General features: G+C 38.6%; 1 protein-coding gene across 1 annotated transcript; it reads left to right on the forward strand.

Moving 5' to 3' along the window:
* Positions 1 to 1,365: 1,365 nt before the first annotated feature.
* HAAO (3-hydroxyanthranilate 3,4-dioxygenase) lies at positions 1,366 to 19,701 on the forward strand (the record flags this gene model as incomplete). The annotated part of the gene is made up of 6 exons (XM_010157017.1): positions 1,366 to 1,445; positions 5,625 to 5,703; positions 14,723 to 14,806; positions 15,854 to 15,960; positions 18,859 to 18,948; positions 19,658 to 19,701. Coding segments are annotated over exons 1-6 (484 nt in total), but the record flags the coding sequence as incomplete, so codon positions are not given.
* Between the last annotated feature and the right edge of the window lie 5,166 nt (positions 19,702 to 24,867).

Here is a 24,867-nt window from a genome sequence, read left to right on the forward strand (position 1 = left end):
CAGCCCAAGAGCCACAGTCCGAGAGTGATTTCAGCAGACTGCAAGTGAACCCCATCAGTGACAGCACAACCTGGAAAGCCAACTGACCCCCCAATTCACAAACGAACAAGCAAGCAGAGAAATAAGTTAAAGAGCAAAAGAGTTAAGGAGCAAAAGAGTTCACACAAGAGCTAGTGAAATAGTAATGGCCCCCCAGCCCACTCCCCGCTTATTTACTGAGCATGACATGCTATGGAATGAAATACCCTTTTGGTCAGTCTGGTTTGGCTGTCTGAACTGTGTATCCCTCCCAACATTGCTTGTAGTGAGAAAGTTAGGAACACAGCTGCAGTATCAGAAGCTTGAATTTGGTGCAAGCACTTCCCAACACCAACTAAAAGGACACCTTATCAGTATTTTTCTCCAGGTGAATCCAGAAACCTAGCTTCATTCCAGCCACTGCGAACAAAGTTACCTCTTTCCTGACTAAAACCAGCACAAGTGTGAACAATCCTGTAGGAACTATGTAGACATTGAATAGAAACTAGTGAGAGAATAAAGACCAATACAGTTCTGGAATGCCTGGTAGTTCTCAGTTTCTCGTTTGCCTGATAATGTGATGAGAATATGCTGTACTTTCCTAGAGGGCATCACAGAACCACAGTCAGTTCTCCAACAAGCCCTGCTACAACATTGCCAAAGAGTGGCCAAATTAAAACGAGCATTTGTGGACTTCTGCTTTTGGTTTACAAATGTAAGAAGCATTTTGTTATGTGGCAGAAATCCATATATTTCCCTCTCCCCCAACCCTCCCACCCCCCAAAAAAAGAAATCAGCCTGAGAAGGTTTAGGGGATGTAAGGAAATGAAATGGGGGCTCTATTATCAAGCCTGAAACACCTATATATGTAATTATGCATGTCTAGAAGTACTTTTTATACATTATATGTAACTGAATTTTGAGCAACTGCTCTCGACTTGCATTTAGCTATGAAACCTGTTTCTCTACTAGACTTGAACGGTGTGGATGCCCAAATCTTGCTCATTTTCCTATCAGTTTGTCTATGTAACAAGGCAATTTCTGTGATAAGGTAACACACACACTCCAGTTGATGCAGTAAAGGGAATTAAGAAACCTCCTGTGGTCAGAATGAGTCTCTGATGAAAATATGTATTTTAAAACCACTAGTCAATTATTAGCTAAGCTGCTGGAGCACTGTGCTCTTCACGAAGTAACCTTTGACTGATGGACTGTCCCCTTTGACACTCAAGCCTGAAGACACCTCTTCTACCAACCAATCCCCTGAGCTCTGGGGGTGGTCACACACGATTTGCTACAGAGAGAGCATTGTGCAAACTCTGACATCTCCGTCAGAAGTTTCATACCATGGAGCTTCTTGTAAATGTAAGAAAATGGATAGAAGAAAACAAAGCTACTTTTTTGCCACCTGTGTGCAATAAGCTTATGTAAGTAAATGGAGATTTTTTAAAATTTTACTTAGTTCTTAGATATACAAATGTTCTTAGCTATAAGAGGAAGCTGCTAAAATGCGTACATATTAAAGATTAGTAAGCAACTGTAGTTCCTCTCAGACTGCGGTCAGAGTGCTGATTCGAAGAACAGAAAGTGATTGAAATCTGTTTTGCAGTAACTGCAGAAGCTGTGAAGATCAACGTGAATGCAAAATACTTGCCTCAAAGTCTCTTACAAGCAGTTTGAGTTTAGGGAATTTGTGTCAGGCCCTGTGGCAATAGATTTGTAGAAATCAGAGGAGATGGCATCACATCCTCAAACAATAAGGTTTAGCTAAGAGATTAGTGCTACCCAAATTACAACCTGAAACGGCTGCTGGAGCTGCTGAGAGTCATTCCAGCATTGCAGACGAGCCAAAACTACAGGAGCGATCAAACCCAGTGGGACATAACACTGCACAATAAGGAGAAAAGAAGGGCAGGGGCACTGGAGGAGCAGGTTTCCAGGGCATTTCCAGAGCTGCCAAGGCAGAGTAGGACTCTGTTCAGTGGGAGGCTGTAGAGTGAGCATTTCAGAGCACTGACTGGCACCTTAGAGCTACGAACCGCCTTCTGAATGACACAGCTAATATAGAACTGTGGGCATTATGCAGTTGTATAGCATGCGTATTCCCAGTGTCAAAACTCATGAGCAAATCCCACTGTAAATGGTCCAACATGTGACACCTTCTAGTCACAGCATTAGCAAGGTTTTCTTTTGTCAGTGAAGTTGGGACAGTATGTTTTGTCCAACACTCTATAGAAGGCTTTCATAAGAAAGGATTCTCTGCAAATAGGGATATATCAACCTGGGTTTTAGAAATAAAAACCATTTTTTCTTGCTTTGATTTTTTTTTTTAAATCTTGCTTTGCAACTTTAATTATTACAAAAAGCACCAAAGAACATGCCTCTTGCCCTACCCTGAAGCGCTACCTCTAATCAAAATCTGAATGGGCAGTTCTGTAGCAGTGATATCAATTTCCATTCACAGGTTCAAGGGTTACTTTTCAAAGTAATGGTTGCAAGACAAAAAACAGGTGAAGGGCACTTCTTAACTCAGATGACTGTGTTGAAACTACAGTTTTATGCTTAACTGAGAAATTATGAAACTGGAATGACTACAGTATTTTCATGGTGGGAGAGGACAATGAAAGTGTCTTCATTTCTTTCATTTTCCAAATGAACTTAGGCAGCGTTTTGTAAAGCATAGGCTTTTCTAAAGCTTTCCAATGATGGTAGTAAAATTTCAGTATTTTACAGTATGTGGAATATTCAGGGTTTTCTTTCTTCATCAGGAAGATGAACTTTTATTTCATGATGCCACTGTTCTGCATCCCCTACCAGCAGTTCTGTGTAATCTTGGAGTTAACTCTGGAACATGACATCTATCAGCGGTCAGTCAGTCACATAGATCCCTAAGTACTCAGTGTTGACAAATCTTCCCCATAAATCTTGCAAGAAGCTACACTAAAACAAGGAAGATTATTTTTTTTTTTTGGGGCGTAAAAATTACATGGATTAAAAAGAAAAACTAATCAATTTTTCCAGCACAGCTTCAGCCTGTGAAAGAGAGGAAAGCCATCTACTATATGGATTCTGAGTCCCTCACCACCTGCTCCTGGTGCTATCTAAATGTTTCCAGGATTTTCCAAAAAGGTTTTAGGCAATTATCCAAGAAGTGACTAATACATTGCCAACATTTTTCCAAAGGCTTTGATCCTTTATGTGCTGAGATGAATAAGGTAATCTTTTCACTGTCTTCTACATGAGAGGAAGGCAACCAGTTCAAAACATTTAAGTATCCTGTGTTTCGAGAGAGAATTAATGTTAAAATCTAGGTCTCACAGCAAGCCAGTAGGATTTTTGGTGTCTAAATTTATTATGTCTTTCAAGCTTTTACTCAGCTTTGTTCCGTACACTTGAGAGGATCACCAATTTTAAATACATACTTGGGATTTCAAAACAAATCCTCGATTACTGAATCACCACCTGTTTAGAGTTTTACCAGACTCAAGAAAAGGTTACGATGTCAGAGGTTCAGTTTAATTAGATGCATTTTAATGACACTATCTTGCAAATTTAAATGGTTTTTAACCTCAACAATGAGCAACTAGTGCAAAATCAGAACCCTTGACATACCTGATATTCACAGTGTAGCTAAGGCACTTCTAAAGCTCTTCTTTGAGTTCAGAATATGACACTGACCATAAAGAGGCCAAACTGTCATCATGGACTATCTGATGCTTCATGGTCTTGAGACTTTTTTAAAGGTTGCCTGCTGGTACCATTTTCTTTATGTGATTAAGAAGAAACTTCTAAGAGAATGTAAAACTTAAGAGGCCATTGATTAGCACATAATTCTAAAAATAGTGCAATCAAGTAATTTTCAGACCCCTTAAACCTTTATGATACTCTAAGTGCATTTTGGCAGTCTTAATTAAAACTGCTTGCCTTCCTTACGATTTTTCTTCTTAACTTAATGCAACTATATTAACCAGACAACTTTAGTTAGCAATATGGACAAATGTACTGAAGTTCCTGCTTGTATTTGGTAGCTGGAAATTTTTGATGGTGTCATTATAGAATTGTTAGCGATAGGAACGATTATCTCATGGTTGCCTGTTTATTATGTAAAACTCAGCTAAATCCATAGGATAACAGAATTAATGGTATTTTTGCTGAACAAAAAGTTAAACATCAATGCTTTTTAGAATAGTATTTTCACTTTTAGTTATTGAACTAATAAGGAAATTATATGGGTTTCTATAAAAAGTTCACTCATCTTAGAAGTAGGTTACAAGATACCCATAAATTGTCTTTCTCTTATTTTATTCTCCAGGGCTGATTTTAATTTGTTTCATTAATTATTAGCTGTGTTGTTACTGTTTTGATCTTCCTGCCCTTCTTTAGCAGAAGGCTTCACTAATGCAGAAATACTACAGTGCGTTCCTGAAAACGAACATTAAATCTGCATGGTACAAACAGTTCTGATTTCAGTTCCTTATTTTTGGGCATGAAGCCAATTGCTATAATGTATACAGCTTCCTATGGTGAAAATAGTCAATTTAAGAATTGTAATTTAATTTAATTCTTTAGACTTTTATTTGACCAAGGAATTTGTCACTGTTGCTTGTTATTTCTGCTTTATTAATCCCTACTGTGTTTTTCATTATCATTTAAATACTTTGAGGCAAAAATGATTAATAGTAGCAGATCAAATATATGTGTTCAGCAGTTCAGAATAGCTTCTCTCAATTAAGGCGTATGAGATGCTGACAGAGACACATTGTTCTTCCCTGTGTTGAAGAGGAGCGTGGCTCTACTGGTTCTGTGTTACTACTACAATCTCCTGTTAGCCCAAGTGTTGCCCAGAATGTTCTCACTGAGAAGAAACACCCCCCAGTTCCCATGCCAAAAAATAGCTCAAGGCCAAATATTGAATCACAGCTAACAGGCTTGATTTACAGGGGTTTTTGGCAAATGAAAACCTGCTACCTTACCTCTTTACTAGTGTAAATGGACTGATAGATAATTGGGATGATACCTAGTATTTATGGCAGAAGTGCTCACTGGGGCTCTGTAAAAGGGGCAGAGTTAAGATAAAGGGCCTGAATCACCTTTTCTGAATCAACCATTTGTAATGTTGTTCCACCTTTGCAAAACCAGTATAAATACCAGATAAATTAGCTGATAATTCCTACTGTCACTATCTCTAGTAATTCTACCAATGAGAAAAAAAAAGGTATGTTTTTACCTTTATTAACCTTAAAAGGTGTTTTACCTCTACAGAATCCTAATCTAATCAGCTCACACTGAAAAGACATTTTCCTGTCATTCCTCTTACTTTATCTTTACAGTTCAAATCTCTTTCCACAGCTGGCAACTACCATTGTCCCCTTTTCATAGCTGGAGGTACGGAAACACCAGGAGGGAGGTAGATGGCCCCAGGTCACCCAGAAGGACAGTGGCAGAGCAGAGAGATGCAGACAAGGTCTTTAGAGTTCTCATTCTAGATGTTGCTTGACACTGAGTATTGTGTCGTTGACTCACTGTCCTCAAAGAATTAAAGTACACACATATGAAGTAAAGACTGAGTGGAGGTAGCTTTAAAATGTCATTTTCTCTTTTTTTAGGCATTTCTATCAATTGAATGTGATGTTTGTTGGAGGGCCAAATGAAAGGAAGGATTATCATATTGAAGAAGGAGAAGAGGTAACTTATAGGTTGTTTATATTTTTCTGATTTAATTGATCTATAATGATTAAAAAGCAGCTACTTTTGAAGCTACAGCTACAGATTAGCAATGCCAGGCTAGTGATGTTGTATTTATTAGATCTATTCAAAGACTTAAACAGAATCATACACCATCTGTGCATTTCCTTTGAAACAAGCACATGAGATCAGATCTGTTTTGCTATAATTCATTTCCAACAGGAAAATAGAGAAAGTGTTCTGACACACCAAAATGTCACGCTTCAACATTTTGGAACAAAACTTTGGAAAGGTAACAATATTTTTGAAGTGTTATTTTGTAGCAAAGGATCAATCTATATTTAAAAAGTAACTTTGAAATTCAAAAATCAAAATTAAGTATTTTGATTGGCTTGAAATTATATTTTTTCTGGACTCTGAAAAATACCTGCATTTTCAGCTTTCATTCAGGTTTGGCTGGTTAAAAAATAGTCTCTAAATATTTCCCCTCAGCTGCACAACTTATGTATCAAAAGAAAGCTGTCCCACTGCTTAGTTGTGAGTAGCTATTGTGCCAAATGCAGAACATAGGCTGAAGGAGTAGAAACCTATGAAAATGGTAACAATTTACACCTACTTTGTTTACTGCCTTTTTCATGGAATCGCCCGCTTGGCCTGAGGACTCCTCTGAGTCAGAGGTATCACAACTGGCTCTGAAGGAACCTGAAGGAAAAAGGGGACACTAGAGGCCTGGCAGTAAGGATTTCAGGATGGAAGACAATTTTTCTTGCTTTCCAGAGGAGTAATGTAATTTCATGTAATTCCAATAAAATGTGGCTACCTAATTTTAAGTACCTTTGGAAAGCCAAGCCTAAGCATCTACGTAGTTCAAGGCGGAAGTGAGACAAGATCAATAAATCCTTTTAAAAAGACACAAAAATTTGTGTTCACTTGTCACTGAATCAATTCTCACAAAACCAACCCAACCATTTCACAACAGCCTTCGTTACTTTTCTGTTGTAGCTGTGCCTTGCAGGCGTTTGTAGTCATTATAATCATGCTGCCTTACTGCCATCTGACTCCTGCCTGCTTTGGATTGCCACCACAGCCTCACGGCCCACCCGTGGGCACAGGCATGGAGGTCACGTACCGGGTTACCCAACAGAGTCCGTTACGTCCCTTCTCATCAACTGCGCAGGGGGAACTCTGGCAACACCCAGGGCCATGCCAGCAGGTTGCTTGGACTGGAAAGGATCCCTGTATATCCCAGTTCATACCAGATTATCCTTGGTCCCCATCCCATTCCTGTACTGGTTTTGTTTTGTTTTTTAAATTTATCTCCTTCTCCACATCCCTTAAATGAAAGTAAGTAAGTTTAATATAATTTACCTTATTTTTTTAAATCATTTTGCAAGATGTTCCCAGCTTGAAAAGAATTTGGCCCACCTTTAATAACCCTAAACCCATTATATGATTTTCCAGCAGTATATAAAGGCATAATTTATATCAGTATGTCACAGTATAGTATATTAATGCTAATTCATCTGGATACAAGGTTTTCTTAGGTATCAATACATCCTCATTTACGGAGCTAATTTCCCACAATTACTCAGCAACCAAAACCAGAAACATAAAATTCCTGTCAGATAGGAAAATTGGCAACATGCACATCCGAAGCATTACCAGTTCCGTATCAGTTTAACTTATGGACCAATTTTATCTGCTTTTATGGAGGTACCATATAGTCATACATTGCATTTTACCATAGCTCTTTATCAGGCACATTTGCACCTTCCTGTGATCTAATTAAGCCTTTAGATCCATGTTTTTCATTAGAGAAGACTTGTGAGGCAGAGAGTATCCTAGTAAAAGGACATGTTCCTAAATCAGACATGGGATTAAAGAAAAAACATTCAGAACCATGTTCAGCTCATTATTTTGGCAGGCAAAAGGTCATTTATAGTTCTGAGTGGTAATTTGGAAGACAAACTATATAGGCATACTGTTAACAGGCCAAATCATCAATGCAAGAACCCACAAAACCTTTAGCAAATTTAGGTGATGCTATTCTACTAGTATTAGTCTGATAGCAAACAGTGTTGGTTTTGAAAAGAAAGTTAAATTTAGAAGCGTTTTTGTCTGTTCACTCATTATTTTATGCCTATTATCACACAGCTCATAGTGTGTCCTGCGGCACAGGTTGTGTTTGATGGTCTGCAGCTTGCAGCAGCAAGGGGTTCACATGCAGAGATGAGGGCTCAGGAGTATCCTCCTGCTCCTGAGCTGTTCTCCATTAATGTGCAGGTGTACTGGGAAGATCAGTTGTGACTGGCTAATTATGAGAAAAGCTGGAGGCTTCATTTGGACTCTCTTCAAAGCCTTTTAGGGTTGTCTCTTGACAACTGAACATTTGTTTAGGCTAAAACAGCAGATCTGTTTTACAGTCTCACAATGTTTTTCTTCCTCTCAGCATGCAGGAGTTTCCTAAATATGTAACTCGACACTTTCTTCCTTCTTAATTTTCTCTGTACTACCTCACTTCCTTCTTAACTTTCTGCACACTACTTATTTGCCATCCTTCTGCACAGAAGTACTGCCTCATACTCAAAACATTGTTTTCCATTCGACAGGTTTTATAAGAAGCCAGATCCAGCTGCACCTTACAAGAGATAAACCATTCACATTCTTTGGCTTGACTTGACCACTATGTCATATTAATTCTTTTTCCTACTTGTAAATGTTAAGTTCCCCTTGCTCCCTTCCCCGTCAGAAGAGAGATGAAGTCAAACACATCTACTCAGATGTTCTCTGCCTCTAAATCAGAGTCATTCTCAAAATGAAACTGAATTGCTTTGGGAAATGCATCATCTCTTGAAACATGGCAAAAAAAACCCCTTGCTGTGAGAAAGTACTTATATATCTATAGAGAAAAAACTTTCTTAATACACACTAAAAAGAAAGTGTTTGCATCATAGGGCTGGTTTTGTGAGGTTTTCATATGAGTCATTATTCCAATGTACCTCACTCATCAAGAGAGCTTTCGATTAGATGGACTAGTGACTACAATTCTTGTGAGCTCACTGAAAGCTTCTGTGGTGGCCCTGACATGACGCTCAACCCCTCATGGCTATGGGGTAAAAGGTATATTTCAGGTACCAGGGAACAGCCTTCGACATGCCTTTGTCTCTTGAACTTTTCAGCATACAGTAGCATTTGTGACAAGAAGACTTTCGGCACTTACGCAGCTCACAGACTTCATGCTGTATTTACTGCATTTTTACTTAATTGCAAAGCCAGACCGAGGAAAAAATATTTTAATTTTATCTTATAAATTCATAATATAACTTCCCAAGAAATAAAATAATTGAAAACTGAAGGGGACTGTATATTTTGGATGAAGTTAATGACAGATAAACACTATGTTCATAACGAAGCTTAGCTATAGTAAAAGAATTTCAGATTTTGCGTACTGCATCGCGTGGGCTGCTTTGGCGGAAAAGAGAGATATGCTAACATCTAAATCTAGGATCACAAAAGTAGTTAGGCTCGTTTCTTTATTCACATCAGTCCACCACTTAAAAACGATGAATCTCAACTAGCTGACTTCGATTTCTTAACAATTATATTCTGATGTTGAGTCTACATAAAACAGTGCAGTTCCATGCAGAGCAATCCAAATCAGCCTTTCATCTACCACCTGCAACACATTTGCATTGGCACAACATTCCGCTTGAGTTTAAAAGCCCTGCTTCCCACTGCACTGTGTGCATTTTACCCTAAGTTTCTGCTTTCAGCATCTAGGTTGTTTCCTATGGATACAGCCTCCTAAGTACTGATGCAGGCCCACAGATCGCAGCCCTTACACTGCAGCTCTAAAGAGGCCTCTCAGAACAGAAATTCCCTCTCCTGTGATCATCTTGGACAATCTCTTCAGCTGCTTCTGGCATACTTACGTGGTCTGATTAAGATTTAATAATGTCTTGCTCTGAAACAAGATAGAGATTTGAGGTCACATACACCACAGCTCATCTGAGTTTTCTAACCTGAGTTTTGATTTCTCTTTTTCTCCCCCTCACACACACACTCCTCAAGTAAGACCTGACTCCAGTTTTTGGCAAATTACCTGCTTAAATGAAGCCTGACCCCTTCCTTCTAATGTGTGCTTCTCTCTAGTCAGCATGCTTCTGAGAACTCTTCCCTAGCAGCTCAATTCCAGCTCTGGAGCCCTCAATATAAGAACGATATTGACCGGTTGGAGGGAGTCCAGAGGAGGCCACGAAGATGCTCAGAGGGCTGGAGCACCTCTGCTATCGGGACAGGCTGAGAGAGTTGGGCTTGTTCAGCCTGGAGAAGAGAAGGCTCCGGGGAGACCTTATTGCAGCCTTCCAGTACCTGAAGGGGCTACAAGGAAGCTGGGGGGGCCTTTTTACAAGGGCCTGTAGTGACAGGACAAGGGGTAACAGGTTTAAATTGAAAGTGGGGAGGTTTAGATCAGATATCAGGAAGAAATTCTTCCCAGAGAAGGTGGTGAAGCACTGGAACAGGTTGCCCAGAGAAGCTGTGGATGCCCCATCCCTGGCTGTCTTCAAGGCCAGGCTGGATGAGGCTTTGAGCAACCTGGTCTAGTGGAAGGTGTCCCTGCCCATGGCAGAGGGGTTGGAACTAGATGGTCTTTAAGGTCACTTCCAACCCAAACCATTCTGTGATTCTATGATTCTATTATTCAATTCTCACTTTGCATTGTATAGGGATACTGGACACCCAAGAAGGAGGAAAAAGAGGGGCAAGGTGAGCATTCCAGTAGGTAGCTTTGTAGTGCTTATCTCCCAATTTATTTGAGAACATGAGTCACAGCAAAGCAAGAGAAACCTTCTTGCTTCTTTGAATTTTACCCCCCCCACACACTTATCTGGTGAAAACTTTCTGAATATTTTAATAAGAAGCAAAGCTCCTATGATAAAGTAAGGAGAGCGATGATCCTTTTGCATCAGAAAGATTGTGTCTTCAGAAATAAGTCTGTTGCATAAAATTGTTGGGGTGAGTTTTGGCTACTATTCTGGTTTCATAGATGATGTAAATGAGCAGAGGAAAAAAAACCCAACCAAAACAAAAAAACAACCAAACAAAAACCCCACACCAAAACAAAACAAAAACCAAACACCAAATCCCCACGACATACTTTTGTCTACCTTTGTCATCTCTTTGCCTTCCAGACTTCTGATGGCTGAAAAAAATCTTGTGATGAGAGAGGGAGAAAATTGTTTTTCTGTGCTCAAATAGATCAGTCACCACTGGAGTCTGGAGAACACCCAGGCTCTACTCCCACATCAGAATTCAATTTGGTCTCCAAATTAATTTTGTACTTAGCAATCTGACAAGCAATACAAGCCCAGATATGGCAAGTCGGAGCCTAATCCTAGAAGTGGTTGAGTAATCCCAAATTTCACTTTCAGAAGCAGTCAGTACTCAAAGTACACTGCAAATTGCAGGTATCTGCAGAGGTCTGTGAATAAGCTCTCAGCTACAAAAGCCCTCACAGAGCTCTGGGCTCCGACATCTAGTCACAGTTTGATATCAAAGGTGGATCTAAATTTAATTACATGAATTGCTGTACATAAAAGAAAATAGACTTGTTTCTTATTGGCCTATGCAGACCAATTAGAAATACTGTGTTCCTACACTACTACATGCTTCCTTCTTTACTCTGCTAGGATATGCATACCTGGATGAAGGAGAAATATAATTCTCACCACGTTAATACTGTGAGAATGATACTGCCCCTTTTAAGGCAGGATCCACACTTTCTACTACTGTGTTGGAATTAATTCCTATCAAGATAAGCAGCTTCAGTGATGCTTCCACTGAAAGGAACAGTGAACTCCCACCTCTCTCCATCTCCACCTATTGTCTCCAGAAATGCCTGCATAATTAATTTTATGAGTCTGCATAATTGAGTGAAATACCTCTTTACAGATTTACAGTGACTCAGCACTGGTCATGCTGCCTTTCACTGCAGTTTAACATCATACCATCAGGTCTGAAGCATGATCAAAAAAGGTGAAGCAGACTAAGGAATAATAAGTAAATAAACTCTCAATCTTAAGAGGCTTTCAGTTTTGTTTTTGTAAGTATAGCTGCAGTTTTAGTGATCACATTGAGCAATGTTATGCTTAAGGTAAAGAATGACTCCTAGGTGGCTCATAACTTCTAGAGGTAAGGTGAGAATTAATAAGAGGTATTTTAGTGTAATTGCAATGAGAAGATGCTGCATGGTAAGAGGGAAAGCTAAACAAGACAGAAGTCTGGAAAAATGAAAGAAAGGAAAGGGGAAGGTGTAAATATAATAAGCAAATAAACACATTTAGTATCAAAAGAGATAAAAAGACTTGTGAACAACCTTAGTTTCTTCCTTGAGCCACATTTTTTACCCAGAAAGACAAATCCATGTCTGATTTTGACCCATTACATAGTAGCAATGTATAAATCTAGACTTTTCTGCGACGAAATATTACATGTAACAAGAGACCTTGTCAGTAATTAGATTCTAATAGAGTAAAAAAGTTGCACATTTCCTCAGTTTTCAGTACTACTGTGGAGAATGGATACCAGATTATCCCAGTGAAAACAGGGAAAGCTTATATTTTCACGTGGCATGAACTCTACTGTCTTACTATCTCTATATATATACTTAAGTACTTGTGTATATACCTCCATACACATATGCATGTGTGCACACCCCCACACACACACAGGTACTTCCTTACTTAGGCCTTGAATTTTCCAGGAGATACTCAGTAAAGGGTTAGATTTGCCCAGAAGGCAAAGCTCAGTCAGCATTTAGAAAAAAAATACCATTTCAGCAAAAAGACAGTACAATACTGTGTTGCCAAACTGTCCTGTGAAATGGATGTGGACTGTAACTTACTGAGATATTAAACAGTTGACAGTTTGCTCGATAAAAGTTCAGGGTATATATAAGCACAACAGGAGATTCAGTAATAACTGCCACTTGTATCAATCAGTTATATCAGATGATTCATGGATGACTGAAGCACTCAGACATTTTTCCAAAAAAAGTTTTGAAGAACAGACCCGAATTTACAGTGAAAGGTACTATTTAAATTCAGTCAGAAAAACACTGACAATGTGTAGACCACCTCATTCCTCCTTTCCCATTGCAAAACAATTCTTTTCATTCAAAATTTAGTGTTCAGAATCTTTCCTGTGATGACTGTGATGCTTGACTACTAAACTGGATGGTCCCTTTCCCCTCTCCAGTCTTACATCATCAGAAAACTTGCTTAGCTTCATGATCACAAGCAGAAAAAACCTCTGTCTCTGTTGTCATTTCCCTCATCTGCATGTCCTGTGCATGTGTTCAGTCATAGCTCCCTCAGTAGTTATAGGGAAGGTAACACTCCAAAGCTCAACATCTCAAAAAGGATCTTTCAGTTTCAGCATTACCAGTGCCATATCACCAATGGCCTGTTTGATAATTCATCAGGATCTTGTGGTCTTAGATGAGTCTTTTTTTTGAAATGAGGCAGAGATAATTTCCCCACTCAAATCATTTTATGTTGTACAATGAGCATTAGCCTTGCCTGATGTGCTCTGTAATGAGGGCTACTATAGCATTTTATACAGTCATTCAGTAACACCAAAGAAAATGACAGGAAAAGAGCATGGGGAAATGGAGTGCGAGGAGGATAAGTAGTCTGGCACTGTGGCCATCTAGACAAGAGTTATAATCTATCCGTGGTGATGTCCCTGGCACAAGGTGAACTTTTCACTCATGTAAGAGCTCTCAGCATGAGCTCTTTTCCCATACATCTTCAGTTCTCTCTACTGTTTCATTCCTTCGGCAGCATGTTTATTCTTTCTTATGTGCATAAAGGTGTTTCTTGAATTCTCAGGAGTATGTATTAATAGTTCAAAACTGTTCTGGAAATAATCCTGATTCAAAAAAAGTTGATTAAGCTTTTCTAATGTTGGAAGAGGCTTAGTTCGGAGATCTTATATACTTTGGTGGCTTCTTCTTTCTCCTATGTATTTTTGATTTTGCTAAAAATAGTAGTGAGTTACTATAAATAAAATGTTTTTCCTTATAGGTCTAACTTTTAATCAGGTTTCAGACTATTTCAGCTGCACTAGCAACTATATGAATTAATCTGGTTACTAGACATGGCAAACAGAACATGGAAAGCATATAGAAGCTTGGTAGAGAGTGACAGAAAGATAAAGTTGACTTTTTCAAGTGTTATTGCTCTGTATTACATAAAACAAGGAAAAATGTGCCCATTATTCCCGGTCAAAGACAGACGTCCTTACAGATCATAGCACAGTCCTGCCGTGAAACATCAGGCTCGTTCTGAGCACCTCAGAGCCCCCACAAAGCTACTGTGAAACCAGAACTGTGGAAAGGTCACTGAAGACAGAATTATGGATTCAGTGGTTCTGTCCTTACACGTGCTCCAAATGTAATCCTTTTACATGCACAGTAGGAAGAGGAGCAGCTGTTGCTGGGCTTCAAGGGTATCCACAGAATTAAGCAGAACAGCTTCCAAATGTGCAATTATTCCCATATGAGAAATCTCCATTAAAAATGAAAAAACACACCCAAAAACCTATGCATACATATTTGGAACTTATTTGGAAAAGTGACATTTGACTGACTGTAATAGTGAAGACCCTCTACATCTGAAATTAAGCTATATACAGTGTAATTAACGGATATCTGAACCGTAATTTCCCAGTCCTACAAAGAGTAATTCCCAGGAGTAAAGACAGCCAGTGGAATTCCACTTCGTTCACAGAACAGCTCTATAAGCAGTTACAGACCTCCTTAGATTGTCAAATGTTTGTAAGGTAACAGAAATAAATGTATTTAGTAACACTGTCAAAAGGTTGGAAGTCTATTATTATTGTTAGAAAAAATCTGTAAATATTTGCAATTACAGAATGAATATATTTGTACCTGTGTTCTTTATATACAGAATATGAAGTACCAGATTGATTTAATGTTATTTTCATATTCCTTCAGCTTTTTTACCAGGTTAAAGGAGATATGTGTTTAAAAATAATTGAAAATGGGAAACAAAAAGACGTCATCATTCGAGAAGGGGAGGTAAACCAGTGTTTTTCTGTTATTGCTGTGTATAAATATATTAAATGGATATTTTATGAAGTATTTAAAAATCAATTTATCCCTGCTGCGCAAGAGATGGCATCAGGATAAAAAATAATCTTGAATGGAGTATAGCGAATTCCATTTAATTAACAGCAAACTACAATACACTGTGTTCAACATTTCATTATTTCAATAACAGATAAAAATCTCTCTGGGAATTCAGGATACGCATTCAGATAGTCAGAAATATACTGAGAGGAATTCTTATTCCCCTGCAAAACATGGAACCTCCCATGTGAATTCAAGTGGATCAGATTTATTTACACACTGTCAAGTTCATACTGCCCACCCACCCAAGCACACCATTCAGTGAGTGGCCAAGAACTTAGAAAGTTAAGAGATTGAGCTATTTTCAGCCTTTGTAGTCCTTGCAGCTAGCCTTTGCAACCATCACAATATGATAACAATTTTAAAAGAGCAATTTCTAGACAAAATGCATCCAGCTGCACTCAGTTGTTTTTCCTTAGAGAAGCTAACTTTCTAAGTGATTTCAATAACAGATAACAGATAAAAATCTCTCTGGGAATTCAGGATACGCATTCAGATAGTCAGGAATATACTGAGATGAATTCTTATTCCCCTGCATAACATGGAACCTCCCATGTGAATTCAAGCGGATCATACATGTGGATGATTAGACATCTTCTGGAGCTGACAACAAACTTGCTTTTCATTTCCATTTCTGCAACTCAGTAAATTTATAAATTCCAGATGAGTTAAGTGGTTAGACTTTCATTTCAGTTGTGTCTAGCAATGAGAATCAAAGCAGGAGGAGAGCACCTGACTGCCATAAAGGCGATGCCACTCCCTGAGTCGATGGTCATCATCCACTGAGAAAGCAAGAAACAGCATCTGCCGGGCTGTGGGTACCCAAGTGGGTAGAGCTGCAAAGGAGCTTAGTGAGCTTTGCAGACTGTGGGATGGGAAGGACAACACAGAGAACAAAGACTTCTGACACTGATGCTTTCCCATTTCTTTGAACAGATGTTCCTCCTACCTGCTAGGATACCTCATTCTCCTCAGAGATACGCAGACACTGTAGGTCTTGTGATTGAGAGGGAAAGATTAAAGACAGAAATTGATGGGCTCAGGTGAAGTATAAACTGTTGGCTATTCTTATAGTATTTGTAATATAAACTAATTTCTCATGTCATTACTATACTGTGTTTTACTTTCCTAATAATTTATCAGATTCGCCCTGGCAATATTATACTAATTTTATCCATAAATCTATTTATCTATATGCACATAAACAGAGATCTCATTTAGCATTGGATTTAGCATCAACAAGGAACATATTGAAATGTCTTTAAATGCACATTGTGGTAATAGCTGTTTGCTTATGTATCACCTACTACTGTCTCCTTAAGTTTTAAAGTCATTTCTGTAACAACACAAATCGAAAAAGATTTTTTTTTTAATCAATTCTGGCAAACAACACTAATTTCTTTGTAAGCACTGAAAACAGAAAGATGAAGAAGACCTTCTTGGCAAGTGTGTGAGAAGCTGGAAACAAAAGTCAGTTTTCTTAACACTAACCCCTCTACATTGTACACACCTCTGCCTAGCTTTTATTGCCTTATGAGAACAACATCTTCAAGCAAATGAGAGTTTTACTTCGCATTCTAGTGGGAGCAGAACTGTCTTGTCCTTTGGTCATAGAGAATTCATAGGTCTAAGGTGGCAAGACACAGCAGTAACGTCAGCCATGTTAGAAGAGCTGTTTTGATATTAACTGCATACGACTGACCAAAGAGAGTGTACAGCTATTCATGTAATGTATAATGATTTAAAACAGCAGTTCTATCTGTAATGTACTGTCCTTTTGCCTACAGTTTTAATTATTGCATGGGCAGTGTCACAGCAGGAAGATTGCAAATACACAGAGCTAGAAGCGCATACTTTTTATTCAAACAAAAAATGTCTAAAGAAAAAAAAAAGGCAAGAAAAGTACCATTCAAAAAAAAATCACCTGATTGGATTCCAAGCTAAAGACAAGTCCTGTTCATTTAAAACATGTTCATCTATGCACTTGTCCCTTTTTTTCCTTCTATAGCAGGTCTGTGAATCATGAACACTTGCATTATTAAGACATTTCAAGCTAGAAACAATTGGCCACTGATTCAGATAACAATGTTTATTTGTAAGGATGGAACTTAAGTAACTATAGGCAACTTTAGGTAAAATAACATACCTTGTACATGAAGTCTGTGAATGGTATGAATAGGGAGATGCTGGATAGCTTTATAGGAATCCCAGGTAGATCTAGAGATTTGCATTTCAGTACAGTCATGGTCTTGTGGACAAAGTAAACTAAAAGCTACCACATGGTTTGCAGGTGGAGAAAATAATTGGATTAACAAAGCAGACTCTTAGTTGAAAATATCTAATCAGGTGCCCCAAAATAAATCACTTAGAGGTATTTAGTGCCTTTGTTTTCACACCATCACGATGAATGGTGACACCTGAAGTTTTGGAAGTGAACCATCATGTCATACTTCTGAACCTACATTGTCTCTCTGTGTGCTCCTGGTGGAGATGGGGATCGGCAACCAGAACCTCCAATCTTCTCAAATTTTTTCACTCCCAGCCACCTGCAGCACAGACTGTACAAGAGAACGTCATAAAAAACTTTGAAGTATGCTGACTCAATGTCTAATATTACATTAATGTTCCATTATTTACCATGCCTATGCCTACAAGCCTCAGTCACAAATAGGACCCCTCAGCATGCTGATTATTGTATAAGTGAAGAATAAGTAGCTTGCCCCAGTGTTTCAGCCTAAGTAATGATTGCATGCTTTGTACTATAAGAAAAATGCACTAGCTAATCTTAATCCTAAGGCAAGCAAGTACAGAAACAGCCAAGTTTGATGTTAGTTGTGTGGTTGGATTCTTTAACACCTAGTAAGGTGCAAAGTCCTTCACAAGTGCAAAGCCTTCTCCCAGATGAGGCATTTGTAACATCTCTCTTCTCTGCAGATTCTCTGTGTTCAAAATCCATGCTCATAGCACAGCTTTTTCCATACTGGAGTCATTAATAACATTACTGTCTTCTGACTATCCTGTTTTTGCAAAACTTGAGGAACCAAGGAGCTCTTAGAATTTTTTTGGATAATATTTCTATAGATTATATTTATTTAGACAGACATGAATACACAAATACACATACATGCACAGTATAATTATATAAGCCTTGTTTCCCTCTTCAAACATGGTGACTAACTCAAAGGACACAAGGACCTATTTACAGTCAGTCACAATATGAGTCACTGTATGGGAGCATCACCCTCGAGTCATGCAGCCTCTTAAATTTGTAGGTAAATTCTGCATTTGCCATTCCATAGATTACAGAAACCTTAAACTATTGATCTCAGCACTATTTATTTATTTGTTAAAACAGAATATAATGCAAGGGAAGCACCAAGTTCCTGTTCAGAGGGGTGAGCTAAACAACATTTCCCAGATTTATGCTGTTCACAACCATCCTTTTTTTTTTTTTCAAAGAAATCCATAAACCACCTCGTATTCATATCAGTCCATGTTGCACGGGCAACATGCAAGCCTACTCTCTTACATATGAGCATTTATCTTATAGCTGCATGGAAGCAGTTACTGAAAATGGTATTTGGGGCCAGTTATTTTTGCAGTAACTATATCCAAAGTGAGAGCTGTTGGTCCCAAGGGACTACAGCACCGATCAGTTTGTAGGATTAAATCCAGAAAGTTCGCTAAAGGAATTTGATGACTTTATTTGTGGCTGATCAGCAAAACCACACGGCCCTAGACATAAGATTAAGCACCCCACCCACCAGCCAGCTAGTCAGAGAAATAGAAATGGTCCCTAAATAACCATTCTTCAGAATAAAGTACACCAGGCTTGAGAATAACATGCTCTTGCACGTATCAAGTAGCTATTTTCTTGAAAAGACTGAAACTGGCTGATCAGTTAGTGAATAAAGGATTGACTAATGTTTTTATTTTGTCAGATACTATGTTGGAGAATCAACTAATGTCCTCTTTGAAAAATGGTTTCACTGTGAAGATCTCGGCACTCAACTTAAACCAATAATTCAAGAGTAAGCTTTTTTCTGTGTACATTTTAAAAGAATAGTTGAAGTGATTTAATAGATCTTTGTCAGCCTGTGACTTTCATAGTTAATTTTCTGTTTATGCTTCATTTTACATTGACTTGTTAGAAGTTATATGCTGCTCTACAAATTTTTAACCATGTCTTGTATACCCCAAACTTATTAAATCATATTAAAAAAAAAAAAATCAAGTCTTCCTCACATCTATCTGGAACATAATTTTTGAGCAAGTAAAAGCACATTGCTGCTATGTCCAAAAAGAACTGAATGGAAAATAAACACTGAATTGATGCTAGGTTAACTAGGTAAAACACTAAATTGCCTCAGGGCTTCTTTCACTTTTGCTTTAATCTAAGTACATTTAATCAATATTATGCATGAATAATCAAGACCAATGCAAATTTGGTAGAGAGCTGCTTTCTAGGAAATGTGTGAATGTCATCAGTTAACTCATCAGTTTGTTAAACAGTTGCTAAAGGTGAACACAGAAATTGTTTAGTGACATGAATTTTGGAGGACTTTTGGACAAACCCTCTCTCAGTGAAACAGGCATAACCCTGTTGAATACACGTGATAGTAGCTGAGGATCCGGCACATCTATTATCAACACAAAGCTTGATGGCCAGTATTACTGCCTAGTCTTTGTTAACCTACAGAACATGAATTTTTACTGGTGTTTAAATTTTCATTACTCCAGGTTTTTCAGTTCAAGACAATATCAAACTGGAAAACCAAATCCAGGTAATACAAATTAATTTCATAATTAGAACAATTATTGTACCTGATTGAACAGCAATGATTCGGTCCACGTAAAATGACTAAGTTTGGTTTTCTTTCTGATTATGTAAATTAAAAGTTACTTTGGGAAGTAATTCCTTTCATTACCCCAAGCACAAATAACATCCATATACATGATTACCAACATCATCCTGGTTGTTCATGTGATGCCATCATAATGACCTATCAGGTAACTGTACAGTATGAATTCTCAATATCTCTATTCTTGCATGCCATTCAAGACTTACACTAACAACATCTTATTTCTGACTATGCAGAATGGAATTTTGGTAAGTTGAATCTACTGGTACTGCTTTACCTATAACTATACACTGTGATCTCCTCTTGGGAAATGACACCTAGAGAAAGACAGACACTTTTAGTTCATGTAGGTCTGATCCATTTAACATTCTATTTCCATGCTGTCTTACCTTATTTTTATTTTGCATGTTTGTGGATACTGATTGCAACTTCAACAAAGGAGCAGATACTCGAGTTGTAACTCCACTCTTGAGTCTGTTGGACAGAGGCATAGGGCACAGAAAAAGTGACAAAGACTGATTTATTAGTACCTTTAGGAATCTTTATCTCTCGAGCATGATGGTTGCTTTCTCCATGGCAACTGAATTCTCTACTGCAAGGATATTTGCAACAGCACCTTCAGTGGGAAACTTGTTTTATTGAATTCTTACAGTCCTGTTGGCCCACAGCTCTACATGGACATCCACCATGTGCATGATCCATTGCTACTGATTAACATAAACTGTGTGCAAAATACCACCCCCCATCTTAACTATGTACAAAAGACTACACCATGTGACCATTTCTGCACATATAGGAACAGTTTCTATGGACTATTTGCAAGTGTTTTACTTAGGTGCAACCTGGTCAGTTCTGCTGCAGGAACTACCTGGAGAGTCTCCATGACATTGCCAGGTTCTTAAATGACACATAGAAAAGTATAAATCAGCACAAGCCCAGCAGGTGCTGCCTGTGGGATCTCCAGGACAGCCTGAGATTCCCACCTGGAGAGCAGCCCCTGCACCAGTTAGCCAAATGCTGTTAGGAAGGCCACCAGTTCAGACAACCCCATTGCTCAGCTAGGTTTGTTGCTTCAGGTCAGTCTATTGTCTCATCTATGAAGATGACCGGGTGGCGTCCTGCACCAACCAGGAAATTTCTGGCACAGGCGCACTGCATGTGCGCACATGCACAGACAGAACACCCAGCTATGCTACTCTTACAACATGACAAACTTGAATGTCATCCTTCATTCACACCCATGACCTCAATTCCATAGCTCTTGCCACAGGTTAAATTTCAGTTCTCCTCTCTAAGTTAGAATTCTTTGGAACCAGTTGTCCTTAATCTCTGTATTCATTTTTCAGTGTCTTAAGATGATTACATCTATCCCATTTTTCAGCTGGATAGGCACCACAAAAATGTCACTGCTTGCTGTCTCAATCAATAATGGAACAAGTTTCTTACTCAAATCCTAAAATCAGGGAATGATGTTTTTTGCATGAACATTTGCATGAACCCTTCCTAAAAACAGTTGACTAAACCATCACCAAAATGAAAAGCTCAGAGGAGAGTCCTAGGTATGGGACAGCAACCTTACAAGCCCTTGCAATTAGGAGATGGTAAGCCAGTCAGAAACCCTGTCTGAAAGACTGCAGCCAAACCAGCTTTTGGCATTGGTTTTGACTGACTGGGAAACATACTTCTCAAAAAAAGGCTCTGTGTTTCTTGCAAACAAAATGTTGTCTCCAAGATTTTACTTTTCTTTATGAACACCATCAAAATGTGTTTATATTAATTTGAGCATGTCACTTGTGTGACATGTTTGGGTGTTAGTGATTTGGGGTCTTTTTTGTTGTTTGCTTTCTTTTGTGGTGGGTAGGTAGGGCAGGTACTGTCCCTCACTGTGTGTTCATACAGTGTCTAACAGAGGAGATATAGTTTCAGATAAAACCTCTAGATGCTGCTGTAATAAAAAAAATATCCCACACATGCTATCCTTGTTCAATACAGTGATTTCCAATAAGCATCCCTCACCAGTCTGAGCTAAGAGCTTATATGTCAGTAACAAATCAATTATATCAGTGCAGAAAAAAAGAATATTATATATTGTTAATATTTTTGCAGAAGATTAGAGCGAAAGAACAAACCTGACAATCAATCAGAAGCTGACACATCTGGACACCTTTTTTTAAACTCAGAACTTAGAATATTGATAAATCCAGTACAGAAGCTCTTTCTTTGTAATTTATTAAAATCTGTAAAAAGGCCAAAAGGCATGAGAGACTTCAATTAAAGCTGATTTTATTCTGCAAAACAATAAAGCAAGTAAAGGTAGTTATTTTGCTCAGAGCTTAATACGTCTTTTACCCTGAACGGCTTCTCCTCTTGGATTAGCTGCTATGTCATGACAACAAATATTTGAAATGCTCTTGGCTTAACCCTTGCTATAAGCAACAAACAGTCAACAAAGTTACATGGTGGGCTTTCAGTCTGGGGAACAGCTCCATTATTCAGTTCTCATGGACAACGAGAAGCTCAAACTCTCAGTGATTTCTTACACATGAGAAAAACATCCCAGATTTTTGGCTTACAGAAGTTTTAGCTAGAAGCTCCTGTAACGGTCAGCAAGACTTGTGTTAAAATAAATCTTACCAAAAAGTCAAAGTTGGACTTAGATGTGTGTAAGCTGGTAATATGTTCCTTCTGGAGGCATACCCAGCTGAAAGAAATAATGCTTTGGATTTATTCCCTCAGCAGCTCTTTCTTTAGCAGCAGAATTCAACCACCAGCATGACAGTTGTGACATATAACAAGCTACCACCAGTTTCTCATGTTTTTTCACTCAAGACACATTTTCAGAAGATTTGAGCTGGCCTATGCAGAGGGCTGGGTTTCAGCCTCTTCTTTCAGTTTCTCTTCTGAAAATCCAGAAGCCACTCAGTTTAAAAGTGCCAGCTGAAGCACTCCCAGGTTCATCTCTACATAAACCCAAACTAGTGCCTCCCCTTTTCAGAGAGAAATGGAATAAAATTGAAGAAAAACATCTTGAAAGACACTCCTGATTGCAGCTCACTCACAGAGGAAAGCTATAAATGGAATCAATCAGGACACAATTGCTTTAAAAAAAAAAAACCCTCAGACCCCCCAACTCTAAGTCCACTTTCAGTCCAGACTTTTTCTTTATTTATGGTTTCTGGCTCAGCCAACACTAGGGCAAGTCCCTCAGAAAGGAGGGTACTCAGAATATAGGAAAGGGCAGCAGTAGCTATTAAAAAAGATATATTTTTAGAAGAGGGACTCAAATACCATCAGGTAAAATACCATCAGAAATATAAAATCTTTACTTGAGGCATCTTCCCTGGAACTGTTTTGTACTAAACTACGAGCCTCTCTTGTTACCACGTGTAGAAATAAGCCTGAGAAAAACTCTCCCCTCACCAGTGGTGTAGGCAGAATGTCAGGGGCTTCTTTTATCCATCTTAATCTACTTCTAATTATCAATGAAATTTTAATTGCCATAACAGCTTTATATTCAGTAGACATGCAGATATACAATACAAATACCGGTCCTGTAGTGACCTCACTAGCAAAACTTTCATCAATTTTAGGTATGTCAAGGGTAAGTTAAAGTTTGGACTTAAAATCTGGTTAGTATTTTCAGAATACAGCACAGTTCTATGCTTGTGATTCAGGGCAGATAAAACCTAAGGATCTGACTAAGCATGAAAATTGGGTACTTTCTTCAGTCAGTTGGAGTAGGAATACCATACAGCCTAGGGCATGGTCTAAACCAAAATGTTTTCTGGTTTCAGTAGCACTATTAAAGAAGTTACAAGGATGAGCTCAACACTATAAACATCTGCTTCTGTACTGTCATCCTCTGTAGCTAATCCAGTGCAACCTCTGTAGTCAGTATTTGCTGTTCAGTCTTGTTTCAGTGTTTAGTGTATAAAACTAATTAGATCAAAAGAGAAGAGTGATAATAACTGAAAACAAGAAAATGCCAAAGAACAAAGATAACTGGCTACTGGGCAATCTTCATTCAATTAAAACTAGTTCAGAAAAATAAAGGGAGAGTAACAAATTCTGTCTTCATTTACACTAGGGCAATATAGGGCCATTTTTTTTGAACATCTAACTGCATAAATAATGTGCCTTTCTGTTGTACATACATTGAAATAATTTTAAAGATACTATCACTGTGGGATTTTTAAAAGGAAGAATGAAGATATTGGAAATGAGTTTTATTTGCTATGAAGCTGTTCAGAAGACTGAATATTTTCTGTCATCTTTCAAGGACTTCAAACATATGTAGACAGATTGGTCTTTCTCTTTTGTGCTAATTCTTTCTTTGATTACTTGTATTAAAAGAAACACATAAAATCATTTAGATATTAAGGAGTGTTCCTCTAGGGCATTGATTTTCACATCATCCTCATTGTCTCTATTCTGGCAAAGATGCACACAAAAACACACTGTTCGTCTTTATCTCATCATACATACACCCTTTATGTAACTTCCAAGTCATGTTCATATCTCTCCTGAAGACCATCTGAACTGCAAGGAGCACATAGGTGAAAGAAGGGAACAGAATCATCTAATCATAGAATCATAGAATGGTTAGGTTTGGAAGGGACCTTACAGCCCATCTAGTTCCAACCCCCCTGCCATGGGCAGGGACACCTTCCACTAGACCAGGTTGCTCAAAGCCTCATCCAGCCTGGCCTTGAACCCTTCCAGGGATGGGGCATCCACAGCTTTTCTGGGCGACCTGTTCCAGTACCTCATCACCCTCTCTGGGAAGCATTTCTTCCTGATATCTGATCTAAACCTTCCCACTTTCAGTTTAAACCGGTTACCCCTTGTCCTGTCACTACAGGCCCTTGTAAAAAGTCCCCCCCAGCTTCCTTGTAGCCCCTTCAGGTACGGGAAAGCTGCTATAAGGTCTCCCCGGAGCCTCCTCTTCTCCAGGCTGAACAAGCCCAACTCTTGCAGCCTGTCCCCACAGCAGAGGTGCTCCAACCCTCTGAGCATCTTTGTGGCCTCCTCTGGACTCATTCCAACTGGTCTATATCTTTCCAGTACTGAGGGTTCCACAGCTGGATG

The sequence above is a fragment of the Eurypyga helias genome, unplaced genomic scaffold (assembly GCF_000690775.1).
Source record: "Eurypyga helias isolate BGI_N326 unplaced genomic scaffold, ASM69077v1 scaffold9708, whole genome shotgun sequence".
NCBI classification, from domain to species: Eukaryota; Metazoa; Chordata; class Aves; order Eurypygiformes; family Eurypygidae; genus Eurypyga; species Eurypyga helias.